The sequence below is a fragment of the Lepidochelys olivacea genome (assembly GCF_965140295.1).
Source record: "Lepidochelys olivacea isolate rLepOli2 genome assembly, chromosome: 10".
Classification (NCBI taxonomy): domain Eukaryota; kingdom Metazoa; phylum Chordata; order Testudines; family Cheloniidae; genus Lepidochelys; species Lepidochelys olivacea.
This window is the reverse complement of record NC_140420.1, coordinates 44569973-44587670: the sequence shown is the minus strand read 5'-3', so window position 1 is coordinate 44587670 and position 17698 is coordinate 44569973. Positions and strand designations below refer to the sequence as shown.

The following is a 17698-nucleotide window of genomic DNA, read 5'->3' as shown; positions in this document are numbered from 1 at the left end:
TCACCTGGAAGACCAGAAGTGGCATACCCAGCTCAGAACTCACCAAGCCAACAGGGAAGGACATATCTGAACTGTGCTGACAACTGAAGTGAATCTTCCACCTACAACACAATTTATCATATCTAACTGTCATTCCAAGTGCTTTCTACAGCACACAGTACTTCATGGTGTTAGGGTTGAAGATAACTTTGGAGTCCCTGGAACAGTCTTTTTAAGAAGCAGTTTAACTGACTAACTCTGTATTACTGTAATCTTTGTCCTAACCATCCCCTTAGTTTGTTTGTCATCTTCACTTGTTTTGTCACATTTTAATTTAGTCTGAAAGCTTTTTGGGGCATGGTCCAGCTGTCTAAATGTTTTTCTGATGCATCTAGCACACTTTTGCGTGCTAAGAAATAACTGATAGTAATAATACTCTACTAACTTACCGTCAAAGTGTACAACTTCCTTGTTTCCACAGTAAACACCAACGTGCTTCCAGATGCTAGACTGTAGGGAGGTGGCCATAGGAAATAAGATGATATCTCCCAGCTGTATGTTTTCTTTAGGCACAGTTTCAAAGAAGCAAAACAAATAATTTAATGTAGCTTTCAGGGTAAATGATATTGGTGACATCACTCTCTGGCTTTTCTAAAATAGAAAAAATTGAAATGAAAATTAGAAGAAATAAAGGCTCACACCCCATTAGCTGGAGATTTTCAGGCAGTGTTTTTTGCCTGCCTCAAATATTTATTAATATCCTTGTAAGCAGCAAATATTAGCAGATTCATAAATTCCAAGGACAGTAGGAACCATTGTGATCATCTACTCTGGTCTCCTGCATAACACAGGCCTGAGAACTTCCCCAAAATAATTTTTGTTTGAACTACAGCAGATCATTTAGAAAAACATCCAATCTTGGTTTTAAAATTGCCAGTGACCGATCTATCACAACCTTGGTAAACTGCTCCAATGTGAATTACCCTCACAGATTTGTTTTATTTTCAGTCTGAATTTGTCTGACTTCAGTTTCTAGCCACTGGATCTTGTTCTACCTTTGTCTGATACACTGAAGAGCCCATTTTCAAATATTTGTTCCCTACGTAGGCGCTTACAGACTGATCAAATTACCCCTTAACTTTCTCTCTGTGAAGCTAAATAGCTTGCACTCCTTGAGTCTATCATTCTTGTCAGTGAAGTTCCTGCCCAAAAGTTCATGAAAAGTGAAGAGCTAAGACTGCAAATTGAAGTTGTTTTTAAAAATACAGTAAATATTTGCAGCAGCATTTGCCAAGCTCCAGTCAGCATCTGGCCTGCACATACCAGATGAAGCATTAGCAATGGAAGAAACTGCACACTAGGGGGCAATCTATAGTCAGGCTGTGCATGTGCTCAAGCCACAAGCAGAGCTGAAGTCATTGTCGGATGGTATGAGTTCATTGAGATGCAGCTATCTACCTCTCTCTCTTTTCTGGGATTACTGTAGGTTTATTGCTTGGAGATCATACTTTAGATCATACTTTTGAGTTGGGTTTGGAAATTGAGGGGTGGCTGAGGAGCATGCTCTTGTGGTGAGACAATTACCTCCTTCGGTGTGTGGCTAGGATGCTCCTAGTCTCCTCAAAGTTCTGGGCTAGGTCGTCTCTTATGACTTTTAAAACAAACGTTGTATTTGTGGATAACCTAAGCACTATACTCAGATGTGCAGACACTCTTTCCTTAACCTGTGTATTATATAACTTTAACATTAGCTTTAATAAAATTTTTATATTTACTAATGATCTGGAAATTGAATGTGAAGTGGGGTGACAAAGTTTGCAGAAGACACACAATTGTTTAGGTTAGTAAAGACCATGGAAGTCTGTGAGGAATTTCAGAGAGACTTAACCCACTTAAGTGAATGGGTGACATGATGGCAGATGAAATTCAGTGTTAATTGATGCAAAGTAATGGACATTGGGTAGCTCACATTTTTCTCTCCACATACACCTTTCCGGGTTCTGAGTTAACAGTATGAACCCAAGAAAGCTCTGGGCGTCACTGTGGACAGCTCAATGAAAACCTCTTTGCAATGCGCAGCTGCCATCAAAAGAGCAAACATAATGTTAAGATGCATAAGGAATGGGATGGAGAATAACATAGTAAATATTCAAATGCCTTTATATAAATGGTCTGGCCTCATCTAGATACTGTGTGCAACATGGGGCATGCCATCTCCAGAAGGATAATGCAGAGCTAGTGGGGTTCAGAGAAGGCTGATAATGGTCAGAGGCCTAGAAATGCTCTCCTAGGGAAAGAGATTGAAAAGACTGAGATTGTTACCTTAGAAAGTAGATGAAAAAGCAGGGACATGAAGAAAGTCTATAAAATACTCACTGGTCTAGAGAAGGGTAGAGTGGGAGCTTCTGTTCTCCCTGTCTCCTAACACAAGAAATAGGGGCATTCAATGAAATTAAAAGGTGGCAAATTTATAACAGCTAAAAGGAAACTTTATCGTGCAGTGTGCAATTTAACTGTAGAACTCACTGCCATAGGAAGCTACTAAGGCCAAGAACTTAACAAGATTCAAAAAGGGACTGGACATTTCTATCAACAACAAGGCTATACAGAGTCATAGTTAATACTAAAATTTTTTTGGAAGGGACATTAAATCTTTTGCTGTAAGGCTTAAAGCCAATCTCTAAATAGTAGAGATCAATGGGGGGGGGGGGGTGCAGAGATTTCCCACATCTGCTACTCCAGGATTCTTTCCTGCCCCTAAAGCATTTGGTGCTGGCCACTGCCAGAGACAGGACACTGGGCTACATGGACATTGGTTGTTATCCAGTCTTGTGGGTCCTATGTTCCTAGCAGAGATCTAGCTCCATTGAATATTGCACTGTTCTCTTCTGACGCGACATACTATGGTGGTCATGTTACAGTGTTTGTATTTTCATGAAAATCACCAGTGATGATCGTTTGGGTACTGGTGTTGGGGTGGAGGACTTTCCATTTGCATTATGATTACTCCTCCCCACTGCAATGAATATTCTTCTCTTTTACTTTGGATTAGACCTAGCGTTTACAATCACAGGCTCTGTTCTTTTGCTGCTGAGCTCCCAGAATGCTCTGCCAGCTGGGCCCCCTGATACTCTATTTGTAGAATTAGCCTGGCATTGCTCCTTACCTTATGCTGTATTTTCCAGGGCTTTGACCTGTCTAGTTTTAAATTATTCAGGCAATGGGATTCCTATCACTTCTCTTGAGAAATTATTTTACAGTCCAAAGATCTCAAAGTTAGAAGCAGGGAGATGGAGAGAGACCACAGCACAGTGGGCGATAGATTTAACACATCTCTTATATTACATTTCTTTTAGGTGCAGCATATTTTTCTAATGACTAAGATTTTGGTTAGAATTTCCTTTCTACTTCTGCTCACTGTCAATGGTGACAACCCAGGAAACAATGGGCCCCCTCTGGTTGCCATGCTTTCTTTACCTGATAATGGCAGCCACTTCTAGTCTGCCTATGCAACCCTGAAGCAGCTCCAGTTTTCACCTCTCCACCACCATACATTTGCATTTTAGCAAGGAGGGGAATGTTGCTCCCAGCCGTTGCTGAAATGACTCAATGCCTCTGATCAACAAAGAATTACAGCAGTAAGTATTTCAGTATTGCCAACTCCAAGCATTAAAAAATCATGAGACTGAGATTTAAATAATAGATTTTTGATTCTTTTTATTTGCCTTTGGGGCACTTAAGTCATCTTTTCATGCTTTTCTCCAGACTTGCAAGAGTTAGAAACTTGCTTTAAAAATAAATAAAAAAAAAAGAGCTGAAATTCCCAAATAACCATTTGCTTCCAGAAGATGGGGGTTTAAGTAAAACTCCAACTATCACAATAAAAATACAGGCATTGGCAACACTGCTTACAACTAACCCCATGTTAAGAGCTGCATTCAGAAAGCCTTTTGCCGTGCAGATCAACAACTTTATAGAACCTACAAACTTACAAATCATTCTATATATTCTTAAAAGCTAGTAGATGGCACTCTTAATCAGGTTAGATGGACAGAAGGAAAGCCAAGTGAATCCTCTTCTGCTTACCTTAGATGAACTGCTGCCCATCTGTAAAGACAAAAATGAAAAACTAATATCAATCCTGAATGAAAATTACACTTAGTGTTTTTATTTCTTTTCCCTATTCCTGTACATCCTCTCTAGAATTTAATATTCCTTTTTTATACTTTATAAACCCACAGCGGGTCTATGGAGAGTTTTCTTCTTTACTCTAAGGAACTTCTTGTCCCATACCAACTTAATAATTCCTCTTTGAATGACCTCATTCTTCTTGGTAACTACATTGATAGGGCCTGAAACTAAGATTTTGGAACAAATTCATTTTAACCGCAGCTAGACAGCCAAGACACATGTACTTTATTTCAATCAAACATACAAGTTTTCAGTTCTGAAATATGGGAGGAAAATTAATTTCATATAACTGACAGGAGTTAATATTTCTCCTAATCTCAAAGTACCAGACCTTGCAAATTCAAACATCTCTTGCAGCAGCTTAATCATAGATTCTGCCAACCCTAGATTTAATATTTCAGATTTCATATAATTAATTGCATAGCCAGACATACTACTGAATTCATTAATTGATATCAGAATGCACCTCATAGATCACACCGGATTGGTAACATTCGTATCACATCATCTACACACAGCACAATTTTATATTCTGTTTTATTCATTGTAACACCTGTTATGCTACTGTTCTGACTTGTGTGTGTGCGGGCCCAGAATGCCATAAAGAGGGCAAATAAAGAGGCAGGGTAGAGGACAGCCTTCTCTGGTTCCTCTTTGTAGCTGAAATTCACTTAAGTGTATCCCATTCACTTTCATCCTAGCAATCATATAATATATTCATCCAAATCTTCATATTGTCTTCAAAACCCACCCAAGGAAGTCCTTTTTATAGAAGTCCACGCTTCTCTATCAAAGCCCTTCTCAGTGTCTAGGGACAGCAGTAGACTTATTATCGTTATTATTATCTGCATGTTATGAATTGTTTCTATGATTTGTCTAGTGTTATCGTTCTGTGTATTATGTCTGAAACCTGTTTGACCAACGTGTATTAACTGCCTGCTTTTATTCTTCTGGCAGGGTCTTTGAAAATATTTTCATCTATACATTAAGAAAGAAGATTGGCCTGTATGAGACATAGTATCTTGTCGTTTTGTGAATTGGCTATTACTGCTATGTCTTTCACTGTATGGGGAATCTGTCTTTACTCTCTAACAAATTCATTAGAGTGGCTAGTTTACCTGCAGTGATATCTCATGTCATCTTATAAAACCCTATTGAGAGCTCATCTAGTCTTAGGGATTTTTGTGATGGCATTGATTTATTCGCCCCCCCTGAAATCCTCTTCCTGCATTGGTCTTTCTAAGCCTATCAACTGTTCCTGAGCTAACCTGGGCATGCTGCCTCATTAATACATTCCCTCATTTTCTCCAGAGCCTCTTTATAATTGGAGGCCTGAAGATTTATATAAAAGTTTCCTAGATTCTTCAACAATCTGTCTGGTCTTAAATTTTACTGTGTTTATGTAGGGGAGGGAGGAGGGCAGATGCATTTATTGCCTGTATTTGATTCTTTTAGTCTCATAATTGATAGGCAAGGAGTTTATTAGCCTTATTCCCTTAATAATATCTCTATTTCAGCTGGCTGACAGCCCTTTCAGTTTTCTCTGTATGGCAGTTAGTTGCCCTCGAGGAAGGAGAGGCATTTAATATAGACTTCTTTTATGCAAGGTTCACAGGTTTTCAGTCTTCTATGTTAATTTTACTTTTTCTGCTTCCTTTCTGGGACAGCAGGCTAATTAATTTGCTTCTTATTACTGCTTTCATGCATCCCCAACAATATTTTTAGATGTTTAACCATTATGATTAGTATCAAAATAGGACTTAGTTTCTCTTTTGATAGTATCCAAAATAACAGTCTTTCATTAAGCAGTAATTTTGCTTCCAAGGCTTTCCTATAGCATCACCATAATTGATCTGAAATATCCATACTTGGGGGCATGGTATCTGACTCCATAATGTCTGTTACTAAAGATGGGGAGACCAGGATGTAACTGATCTTGGTGCATTAATTTACAGAGTTAGAAAAAAAGACAATTTCTCTGAGATGGGTGCTGGTGCCTTCAGGTGTCAGGAAGCCCAGCTTAATTACATTTTCCCTTGACTTTTGCTCTTCTGTAATGGCTTTTCCAATTTTTATTAGCTGATTTATCCATGAAGTGATTTAATGGCATATTGAGGTCTTCTCCAGTTATGATTTTGCTTATTGCAAAGTTTACAATATTAGCCAAAAATTCATCAGCAAACAATTCCTGCCAGGATTTAGAGGAATAGACTGGGGCTAGTGTAGAACCTTCGCTGGAGACCGTGCCCCTGACAAATATAAATCTACAAATGACCTAATTCCTTTTTTTAAGCGCTGGCAGATTCTTTGATATTAAAATTACTACCTTTATTTTATCTGAGGGAAAGAATTATTGGATTCTAGTTTAGAGTCTTAACTTTTTTTTTTTTTTAATAATGGGTTTTCTGGACAAATACAATGTCTGGCCTTGCCTTTGACAATTCACTTACTTTCTTTGCGTTGGACATTAACGCACCATGCACATCAATGGAGCGTGCTTTAACGTTCAGTCTCACCACTTAATTTTCGCACTGTGTATCGCTGTTGCCTCTTGCTGTTCCCTCTTCTAATTGCTGCACCAGTTTAGGCTGAGACAGACTTCTGTTCCTTCATCTCACAACTGATGTGATATACTGGATTATGTTTATAGGTCAACTATGCCAAATAAACTTCTCTATTGAAACATACAACATTATTTACTAACTGTTTCTGTTCCCTTTTCCCCAGTTCCCACCCCTTGACTCCCACCCTACATTCTTTCTCTTACTATCTGCTGTTTCCCCCTAGGTTCTCCTTTCTTCTTCGGGGCGGGGCTGGTTTCCTGCTGGGAAGTGGGGTATATACTTGAGAAAAAACAAGCCTTGTCAAACATTCTCATAGCACAGGCTATTCTAAGATTGTTCTGTAACCCCGAGGTTCCTTATTCTTACTTTTTGCACCCTAAGTGACCCTTTCCAGTGCTGACACAAACATTCCAGTATTTATAGCTCTAAAATCAAGCTTACTTCACTAGACAGCTGGGTCCCCTGTTAAACAGTCATAAACTTTGTTTATTAAATCCAGTGAACCACAACATTAAGTTAACAGAAACTGTAAGGCCCACTAAGTACACTGCGTCCATGGGAAGGGTCCTGGGTACGATACAGCCCAGCTTCCATTGCACTATATGAACTGCCCAAAAACTTGGTCAATGCAGAGTTAAGGTTGCCCAGTGGTGCCTCTCCAGAACATTAAATTCAGTGACACTCAAAACTCTGAAAACCAGGAAACGAAGAGTAAGGTGCATGCCACCCCCGGACTGCAACCTTAACCATGTTAGTCCCTTCACTGCCTCTGCACCATCTCCTCCTCTCCTGTCTGTCTGTCCAGCACAGCCTGGTCCTCACTCCCCAGTCGTCATCCCCCACCCGCAGGGGTGGACATGGGAGTGCGCTCTGCAAGCTAAGGAACTAGAGAGAGGATGCAGGGACATGCGTTGAAGGGGGGACAGAAATGACAAGTCTGGATGCATTGCACCTGGGGGAGGCAGAGCTGGAACCCCCCAACATCCCTCATTACACAGTTCTGACCCAGTCCTTCCACCCCACTCTTCCTTGCCCATCTCCAGCACCCCCAGTATTCCCCTTCATTGCTCCAATCCCCCAACTTCCTCCCTTTCCCCACCACTGCTTCAACTCCTTCAGCATTCCCTCCATCACACCCATTGCTTTAATCAATCCCACCCTAACCACCTCATGGCTTCCCCAAGCCCCCTGCCCACATAGAATCATAGAATATCAGGGTTGGAAGGGACCTCAAGAGGTCATCTAGTCCAACCCCCTGTTCAAAGCAGGACCAATCCCCAATTAAATCATCCCAGCCAGGGCTTTGTCAAGCCTGACCTTAAAAACTTCTAAGGAAGGAGATTCTACCACCTCCCTAGGTAACGCATTCCAGTGTTTCACCACCCTCCTAGTGAAAAAGTTTTTCCTAATATCCAACCTAAACCTCCCCCACTGCAACTTGAGACCGTTACTCCTTGTCCTGTCATCAGTTACCACTGAGAATAGTCTAGAACCATCCTCTCTGGAACCACCTCTTAGGTAGTTGAAAGCAGCTATCAAATCCCCCCTCATTCTTCTCTTCTGCAGACTAAACAATCCCAGTTCCCTCAGCCTCTCCTCATAAGCCATGTGTTCCAGACCCCTCATCATTTTTGTTGCCCTTTGCTGGACTCTCTCCAATTTATCCACATCCTTCTTGTAGCGTGGGACCCAAAACTGGACACAGTACTCCAGATGAGGCCTCACCAATGTCGAATAGAGGGGGACGATCACATCCCTCGATCTGCTCGCTATGCCCCTACTTATACATCCCAAAATGCCATTGGCCTTCTTGGCAACAAGGGCACATTGCTGACTCATATCCAGCTTCTCGCCCACTGTCACCCCTAGGTCCTTTTCCGCAGAACTGCTGCCTAGCCATTCGGTCCCTAGTCTGTAGCTGTGCATTGGGTTCTTCCATCCTAAGCGCAGGACCCTGCATTTATCCTTATTGAACCTCATCAGATTTCTTTTGGCCCAATCCTCCAATTTGTCTAGGTCCCTCTGTATCCTATCCCTGCCCTTCAACGTATCTACCACTCCTCCCAGTTTAGTATCACCCGCAAATTTGCTGAGAGTGCAATACACACCATCCTCCAGATCATTTATGAAGATATTGAACAAAACCGGCCCCAGGACCGACCCCTGGGGCACTCCACTTGACACTGGCTGCCATCTAGACATGGAGCCATTGATCACTACCCGTTGAGCCCGACAATCTAGCCAACTTTCTACCCACCTTATAGTGCATTCATCCAGCCCATACTTCTTTAACTTGCTGACAAGAATACTGTGGGAGACCGTGTCAAAAGCTTTGCTAAAGTCAAGAAACAATACATCCACTGCTTTCCCTTCATCCACAGAACCAGTAATCTCATCACAGAAGGCGATTAGATTAGTCAGGCATGACCTTCCCTTGGTGAATCCATGCTGACTGTTCCTGATCACTTTCCTCTCATGTAAGTGCTTCAGGATTGATTCTTTGAGGACCTGCTCCATGATTTTTCCGGGGACTGAGGTGAGGCTGACTGGCCTGTAGTTCCCAGGATCCTCCTTCTTCCCTTTTTTAAAGATTGGCACTACATTAGCCTTTTTCCAGTCATCCGGGACTTCCCCCATTCACCACGAGCTTTCAAAGATAATGGCCAATGGCTCTGCAATCACAGCCACCAATTCCTTTAGCACTCTCGGATGCAACTCGTCCGGCCCCATGGACTTGTGCACGTCCAGTTTTTCTAAATAGTCCCTAACCACCTCTTTCTGCACAGAGGGCTGGTCATCTATTCCCCATGTTGTGATGCCCAGCGCAGCAGTCTGGGAGCTGACCTTGTTAGTGAAGACAGAGGCAAAAAAAGCATTGAGTACATTAGCTTTTTCTACATCCTCCGTCATTAGGTTGCCTCCCTCATTCATTAAGGGGCCCACACTTTCCTTGGCTTTCTTCTTGTTGCCAACATACCTGAAGAAACCCTTCTTGTTACTCTTAACATCTCTCGCTAGCTGCAACTCCAGGTGTGATTTGGCCCTCCTGATTTCATTCCTACATGCCCGAGCAATATTTTTATACTCTTCCCTGGTCATATGTCCAACCTTCCACTTCTTGTAAGCTTCTTTTTTATGTTTAAGATCCGCTAGGATTTCACCGTTAAGCCAAGCTGGTCACCTGCCATATTTACTATTCTTTCGACACATCGGGATGGTTTGTCCCTGTAACCTCAACAGGGATTCCTTGAAATACAGCCAGCTCTCCTGGACTCCTTTCCCCTTCATGTTAGTCCCCCAGGGGATCCTACCCATCCATTCCCTGAGGGAGTCGAAGTCTGCTTTCCTGAAGTCCAGGGTCCGTATCCTGCTGCTTACCTTCCTTCCCTGTGTCAGGATCCTGAACTCAACCAACTCATGGTCACTGCCTCCCAGATTCCCATCCACTTTTGCTTCCCCTACTAATTCTTCCCGGTTTGTGAGCAGCAGGTCAAGAAAAGCTCCCCCCCAGTTGGCTCCTCTAGCACTTGCACCAGGAAATTGTCCCCTACGCTTTCCAAAAACTTCCTGGATTGTCTATGCACCGCTGTATTGCTCTCCCAGCAGATATCAGGAAAATTAAAGTCACCCATGAGAACCAGGGCGTGCGATCTAGTAGCTTCTGCAAGCTGCCGGAAGAAAGCCTCATCCACCTCATCCCCCTGGTCCGGTGGTCTATAGCAGACTCCCACCACTACATCACTCTTGTTGCTAACACTTCTAAACTTAATCCAGAGACACTCAGGTTTTTCTGCAGTTTTGTACCGGAGCTCTGAGCAGTCATACTGCTCCCTTACATACAGTGCTACTCCCCCACCTTTTCTGCCCTGCCTGTCCTTCCTGAACAGTTTATAACCATCCATGACAGTACTCCAGTCATGTGAGTTATCCCACCAAGTCTCTGTTATTCCAATTATGTCATAATTCCTTGACATCACCAGGACCTCCAGTTCTCCTTGCTTGTTTCCAAGGCTTTGTGCATTCGTATATAAGCACTTGAGATAACCTGCTGATCGCCCCTCATTCTCAGTATGAGGCAGGAGCCCTCCCCTCACAGACATTCCTGCCTGCGTTTCCTCCCAGTATCCCGCTTTCCCACTTACCTCAGGGATTTGGTCTCCTTCCCCCGGTGAACCTAGTTTAAAGCCCTCCTCACTAGGTTAGCCAGCCTGCTCGCAAAGATGCTCTTCCCTCTCTTCGTAAGGTGGAGCCCGTCTCTGCCCAGCACTCCTCCTTCATTGAACACCATCCCATGGTCAAAGAATCCAAAGCCTTCTCTCCGACACCACCTGCGTAGCCATTCGTTGACTTTCACGATTCGACGGTCCCTACCCAGGCCTTTTCCTTCCACGGGGAGGATGGACGAGAACACCACTTGCGCCTCAAACTCCTTTATCCTTCTTCCCAGAGCCACGTACTCCGCAGTGATCCGCTCAAGGTCATTCTTGGCAGTATCATTGGTGCCCACATGGAGAAGCAGGAAGGGGTAGCGATCCGAGGGCTTGATGAGTCTCGGCAGTCTCTCCGTCACATCGCGAATCTTAGCCCCCGGCAAGCAGCAGACTTCTCGGTTTTCCCGGTCAGGAAAATACATACTGCTCTGACCCACACACCCCCACTCCACCCTGCCACTCCATGCCACTGATAAGCTTGGAGGGGTTTTGGGGAGGGTGGCTGTGAGGAGAGCATGTATCAGCTGGATGTAAGTAGGGGCAGGAGAATCCTAATTGTAGTTTGATTTCTAATAGATCCCAAATTGACAGATTAATGGATCACTTAACCCGTGTGAGCTAGTGCTGCCATAAAACTTACCTTTTAACAACGAAAACATGTAGCAGTCCTTGTGGCACCCTAAAGACTAACAAATTTATTTTGGCAAAAGCTTTCGTGGGGTATAACCCACTTCATCAGATGCATGGAGTGGAAATACAGTAGGCAGGTATAAATATAAAGCACATGAAAAGATGGGAGTTGCCTTACCAAGTGGGTGAAGACACATTTCAGATTTGGGGACGATTTATACCTTCAAGTCAGTGGCACTGCTATGGGTACCCGCATGGCCCCACAATATGCCAACATTTTTATAGCTGGCTTAGAACAACGCTTCCTCAACTCTCGTCCCCTAGCGCCCCTACTCTACTTGCGCTACATTGGTGACATCATCATCTGGACCAAGGGGAAGGAGGCCCTTGAGGAATTCCACCAGGATTTCAAAGATTTCCACCCCACCATCAACCTCAGCCTGGACCAATCCACACAAGAGATCCACTATCTGGACACTACAGTGCAAATAAGAGATGGTCACATAAACACCACCCTATACCGGAAACCTACCAACCACTATACTTACCTACATGCCTCCAGCTTTCATCCAGACCACATCACACAATCCATTGTCTAGAGCCAAGCCCTAAAATACAACCGCATTTGCTCCAATCCCTCAGACAGAGGCGAACACCTACAGGATCTCTATCAAGCATCTTAAAACTACAATACCCACCTGGGGAACTGAAGAAACAGATTGACAGAGCCAGAAGGGTACCCAGAAGCCACCTACTACAGGACAGGCCCTACAAAGAAAGTAACAGAACGCCACTAGCCATCACCTACAGCCCCCAACTAAAACCTCTCCAGCGCATCATCAAGGATCTGAAGGACAATCCCTCACTCTCACAGACCTTGGGAGACAGGCCAGTCCTCACTTACAGACAGCCCCCCAACCTGAAGCAAATACTCACCCACAACTACGCATCATACAACAAAAACACTAACCCAGGAACCAATCCCTGTAACAAACCCCATTGCCAACTCTGTCCGCATATCTATTCAAGGGACATAACCACATGGACATAGGACATAACCACATCAGCCACACCATCAGAGGCTCGTTCACCTGCACACCTACCAATGTGATATATGCCATCATGTGCCAGCAATGCCCTTCTGCCATGTACATTGGCCATTCTCTAAGCAAAAGAATAAATGGCACAAATCAGACATCAAGAATTGTAACATTCAAAAACCAGTAGGAGAGCACTTCAATCTCCCTGGACACTCAATAGCAGACTTAAAAGTGGCCATTCTTCAACAAAAAAACTTCAAAAACAGACTTCAGCTAGAAACTGTAGAACTGGAATTAATTTGTAAACTTGACACCATCAAATTAGGCCTGAATAAAGACTGGGAGTGGCTGGGTCACTACAAAAAGTAATTTCCCCTCTGTTGATACTCACCCTTTCTTGTCAACTGTTGGGAATAGGTCACATCCACCTTGATTGAATTAGCCTCGTTAGCACTGACCCCCCCCCCAATTGGTAAGGCAACTCCCATCTTTTCATGTGCTTTATATTTATACCTGCCTACTGTATTTTCACTCCATGCATCTGATGAAGTGGGTTATACCCCACAAAAGCTTATACCCAAATAAATGTGTTAGTCTTTAAGGTGCCACAAGGACTCCTAGTTGTTTTTGCTGATACAGACTAACATCGCTACCCCTCTGAAACCTTTTAACAAATGTTTTTAGAGCAATCACATGCTACTCTAGTGTATTATTTCCTGGTTTCAGGATGACTCATATACTCTTTCTTGTAATTTAAGCCACAAGAGGTTTAGGGGCCTTTCCATTTCTTTTCAAAGCTCTGAGTAACCTGTTTCTTTTGTCTATGACCTAATTTCCCCAAATACATGCAGCCCATCGGGGTTGGAGTGTGTCTCGGCCATTCCCGGGCTGTATGCCCCACACTGAAATCGTTTCTTTTCTTTAATTACTATTATTAATAAGACTCCATATTGTAATTCGAACTCCATTTTAAAATGCTCACTCCATTTTGTAAACCCTGCTGTAACCTTCATTTTGCAAAACCCTACGGTAACCTTATTAGTTTAGTTCAGATGTGTGAATGAGGTATGCATGGATGATGGAATCAACCTCCAGCCCCAGCCTGTCCTGATAAAGTTAAGTGCAAACACCAATGGCTGAAGATGCAGACAACAGCCCTGACAAAATAAGAAGAGTCCATCCTAAAAGAAAAGAACAAAGGTGCAACTGAAGGAAGATCAAAGCCAAGTCTGAGGCTGAAAGTCACATCTGCAATTGACAGGTGATCAATCACACCAAACCCAGAGACAGCATGATACAGCAAGACCTATAGACTATTGATTCAAACTAAAAGCCTATAAAAAAGGCTGGGTGAGATGAAAGACTTTGGGTGATGTTCTGCTGCCAACATCGAGGGGCATCAGGGTGTGCCTGAAAGAGACCCAGCCCTTCCTTGTGCCCAGCTTTCCTGGCCAGTTAGCCGCCACAAGCAAAGAACCCAAGCTGCGAAATCAAGCCACAGACTCAAGCTACATTCAGGACTGGTAACTATAGAGCAGCTGCAGAACATTTGGGGTGTGCATGTGTGTGTATATAGGTATTAACTATTGGCTATTGTTATCATCATAAATTGTTATCATAATAAACGTGGCATCTTTGCCTTGTCCCCTGAAATGATGCTGTGTAGTTTTGTCTGCATAACATCTTTCTCTCTTCATCATCATTATAATTTACTTGTATTAACATAGCACCTAGGAGCCCTAGTTGTGGACCAGAACCTCATTGTGCTAGGCGCTGAACAGACACAGAACAAGACAGTCCCTGCCCCAAAGAGATACAATCTAAATATGAGACAAGAGATAACAGATGGCTACAAACAGACCAGGGCAGTATAAGCAGATAATGAAACAATACTAGTGTGCATCATAGATAGGGGTCCCTCCACTGGCTCCTCCTTCTCTGTCACATCAAACATAGCTGCTTATCTTCACTTTCAAGGTCCTTTATGGTGAATCCTCACCTTTATCTATCATCTCTCATTCACTATCAAGCTGCTGATGTTCACCTCTGATTGGACCATGATCCCAGCCTCCACTGCCCACTTGCCACGTTTTCAAACAAGCACTTCTGTGCTTTCTCCCATACCACTCCCTTATGCCTGGGCAGTGCTCCCCATAAACATCTGCAAAAGTCACTCATTATCCTCCTCCAAATCCCTCTGCAAAACTCTCCTTCACCATTGTCAAGGTTCCTTCCCCACTCTGAACTCTAGGGTACAGATGTGGGGACCTGCATGAAAACCCCCTAAGCTTATTTTTACCAGCTTAGGTTAAAACTTCCCCAAGGTACAAACTATTTTACCTTTTGCCCTTGGACTTTATTGCTGCCACCACCAGGCATCTAACAAATATATAACAGGGAAAGAGCCTGCTTGGAAACGGCTTTCCCCCCCAAATCCTCCCAAACCCTACACCCCCTTTCCTGGGGAAGGCTTGATAAAAATCCTCACCAATTTGCATAGGTGAACACAGACCCAAACCCTTGGATCTTAAGAACAATGAAAAAGCAATCAGGTTCTTAAAAGAAGAATTTTAACTGAAGAAAAAGTAAAAGAATCACCGCTGTAAAATCAGGATGGTAAATACCCTACAGGGTAATCAGATTCAAAACATAGAGAATCCCTCTAGGCAAAACCATAAGTTACAAAAAGACACAAAAATAGGACTATACATTCCATTCAGCACAGTTTATTTTATCAGCCATTTAAACAAAACAGAATCTAACGCATACCTAACTAGATTACTTACTAAGTTCTAAGACTCCATTCCTTTTCTGTTCCTGGCAAAAATAATACACAGACAGAGAGAACCTTTGTTTCTCCCCCCTCCAGCTTTGAAAGTATCTTGTCTCCTCATTGGTCATTTTGGTCAGGTGCCAGCAAGGTTATCCTAGCTTCTTAACCCTTTACAGGTGAAAGGGTTTTTCCTCTGGCCAGGAGGGATTTTAAAGGTGTTTACCCTTCCCTTTATATTTATGACAGCCATGATCCCTATAACAAACCTGACTATGGTTAGGCTGCTAACGCGCTGAGACCACTGCCAGTCATGCTGACCAGTATTGTCTCATTGTTTCCTTGTCTATCTGTTTCCCTCTGTTGTCTCTTGTCTTATACTTAGATTACAAGCCCCTTAGGGTGCCCCAAGGTCTGATTATGGTCCCTGAATATGCAATTTTGATATTCTTTTGCTTAGAAGTTATAAGGTAATGATACAACGAAATAGCTCACACTTCAATCATGTATTCTTGCATTAAAATCTAGCAAAGGCCTGATTTTAGGCCAAGTTACCATCAATGGAATTGTGAGATGCTTTAAATGGTTTGATTATCTTTTTCCTGCATCCTGATTTAACAGACCTTTCTAGTGTAAACTTTCTGCCAGGTGGAACCGGCAGCAACCAGGGCTGGGTTCAATATCTAGGGGTTCCTTTTCAATAATACAACAGAGAACCCGCATGAGCCCCCACCCAGGAACCTGGGAAAATTACACACCACCTCCTGGGCGCCTCTGAGAGGCAATATTTCCCCACTCACAAGCACAGAGTCTGAGTATAGAAAAAAAACTTTTTATGAAAGGAGGGAAATCACCGGACATTAATTAGGAAAAATGCCACAATCGGGATTCATAATCATAAAACGGTGAGCAGGACACCCACCCCAGAGGGCATGGGGCACTGCCTTCTGCCTCACATTTCTGAGTTCTACAACCAAAAGTTCCTTTACTGTGCCCCTCTGTGCTCCCTCACCACACCCCACTCACAGTGGTTGTCCTTGGTCAGTAAGGTTGCAGGGGTCAGAGGTGCATCTGTGTGAGTTCACTCCCACCCAGGGAAGAAGACATCTTGCTTGCTAGCTGCCCCACCAGCTGTTCATTCCTCTCTGGCCCTGCCAGCCTCCTGCTCACTAGCTACCTGCTCGCCACTTCTAACTGCCTCTCTGCAGGTCAGTCTTTTGAGATTTTACCCAACTCTTAGTGATTCTTAGGTTTAAGTAGGGGACCCAGAAGCAAGCTAGGAAGAAACACTGTCCTACCACAAGTGAGTTTAGCTTTATCAAATATTTAAAATAACAACAGACTTCTAATGGAGCCCATTTGGCTCTATTTTTGAACAATGGGGAGGAACAGATTAAACCAGACCAAGGGCCCTTAGAGAGAGTCCCCAATTCTCTTACTTTCACAGGGGTCTGGCGTTCAAGCCTCTCCTCTCTCCTCTCACAGTCACCAACACCCTTCTTGAGCCAGCACCCACTCTCCCTTGCACTAACATATGGGAAATCCACAGTAACTCAACTGAATTCATGGGAGTTACTCTAGATTTATGCCAGTGTAAGTAGGATCAGGACCTGGTCCCCTGGGTGTTAAAATAACAAAAGTGTAACACTGTGGTTCAGAAGATCAAGTGAGCATTGTGAGGCATTCAAATCAGACTAGAAAGAAGGAATTTAATTACCTTGTTTAAAGTTGTAGATTGTTAGTTGTGACTGGCTTGAGCTCTTCTTGCAGACTGTCTGAGAAAAGAAAGCATAAATAAATGGAAAAGGAAGTGATATAATATCTGCAGCCTTTACCATTCTACAGGAAGTAGCTACTATACTAAAAAGAAAAGGAGGACTTGTGGCACCTTAGAGACTAACCAATTTATTAGAGCATAAGCTTTCGTGAGCTACAGCTCACTTCCTCATCTGAGGAAGTGAGCTGTAGCTCACGAAAGCTTATGCTCTAATAAATTGGTTAGTCTCTAAGGTGCCACAAGTCCTCCTTTTCTTTTTGCGAATACAGACTAACACGGCTGTTACTCTGAAACCTGCTACTATACTAAGAACAGGTTTCAGAGTAACAACCGTGTTAATTTAGGCTTAAATAGAGACTGGGAGTGGCTACGTCATTATGCAGGGTAGCCTGTTTCCTCTTGTTTTTTCCTACCCCCCCCCCCCGATGTTCTGGTTTAACTTGGATTTAAACTTGAAGAGTGGTCAGTTTGGATGAGCTATTACCAGCAGGAGAGTGAGTTTGTGTGTGTATGGGGGTGGGGGGATGTGAGAAAAC

The 17698-nt window shown here is 43.2% G+C and overlaps 1 protein-coding gene across 1 annotated transcript in view; it reads right to left on the bottom strand.

Annotated features, from left to right (window-relative positions):
- LOC311527839 (uncharacterized protein) overlaps nucleotides 1-16890 on the bottom strand; it is a 31316-nt gene extending 14426 nt beyond the window's left edge. The window contains exons 1-3 of the mRNA XM_084642227.1: nucleotides 16825-16890; nucleotides 4066-4086; nucleotides 429-630 (exon numbers count right to left, since the gene is read on the bottom strand). Coding sequence (XP_084498353.1) covers nucleotides 429-630; nucleotides 4066-4086 — 223 coding nt within the window. The 5' untranslated portion in view covers nucleotides 16825-16890. The remainder of the gene's footprint in view (nucleotides 1-428; nucleotides 631-4065; nucleotides 4087-16824) is intronic.
- Between the last annotated feature and the right edge of the window lie 808 nt (nucleotides 16891-17698).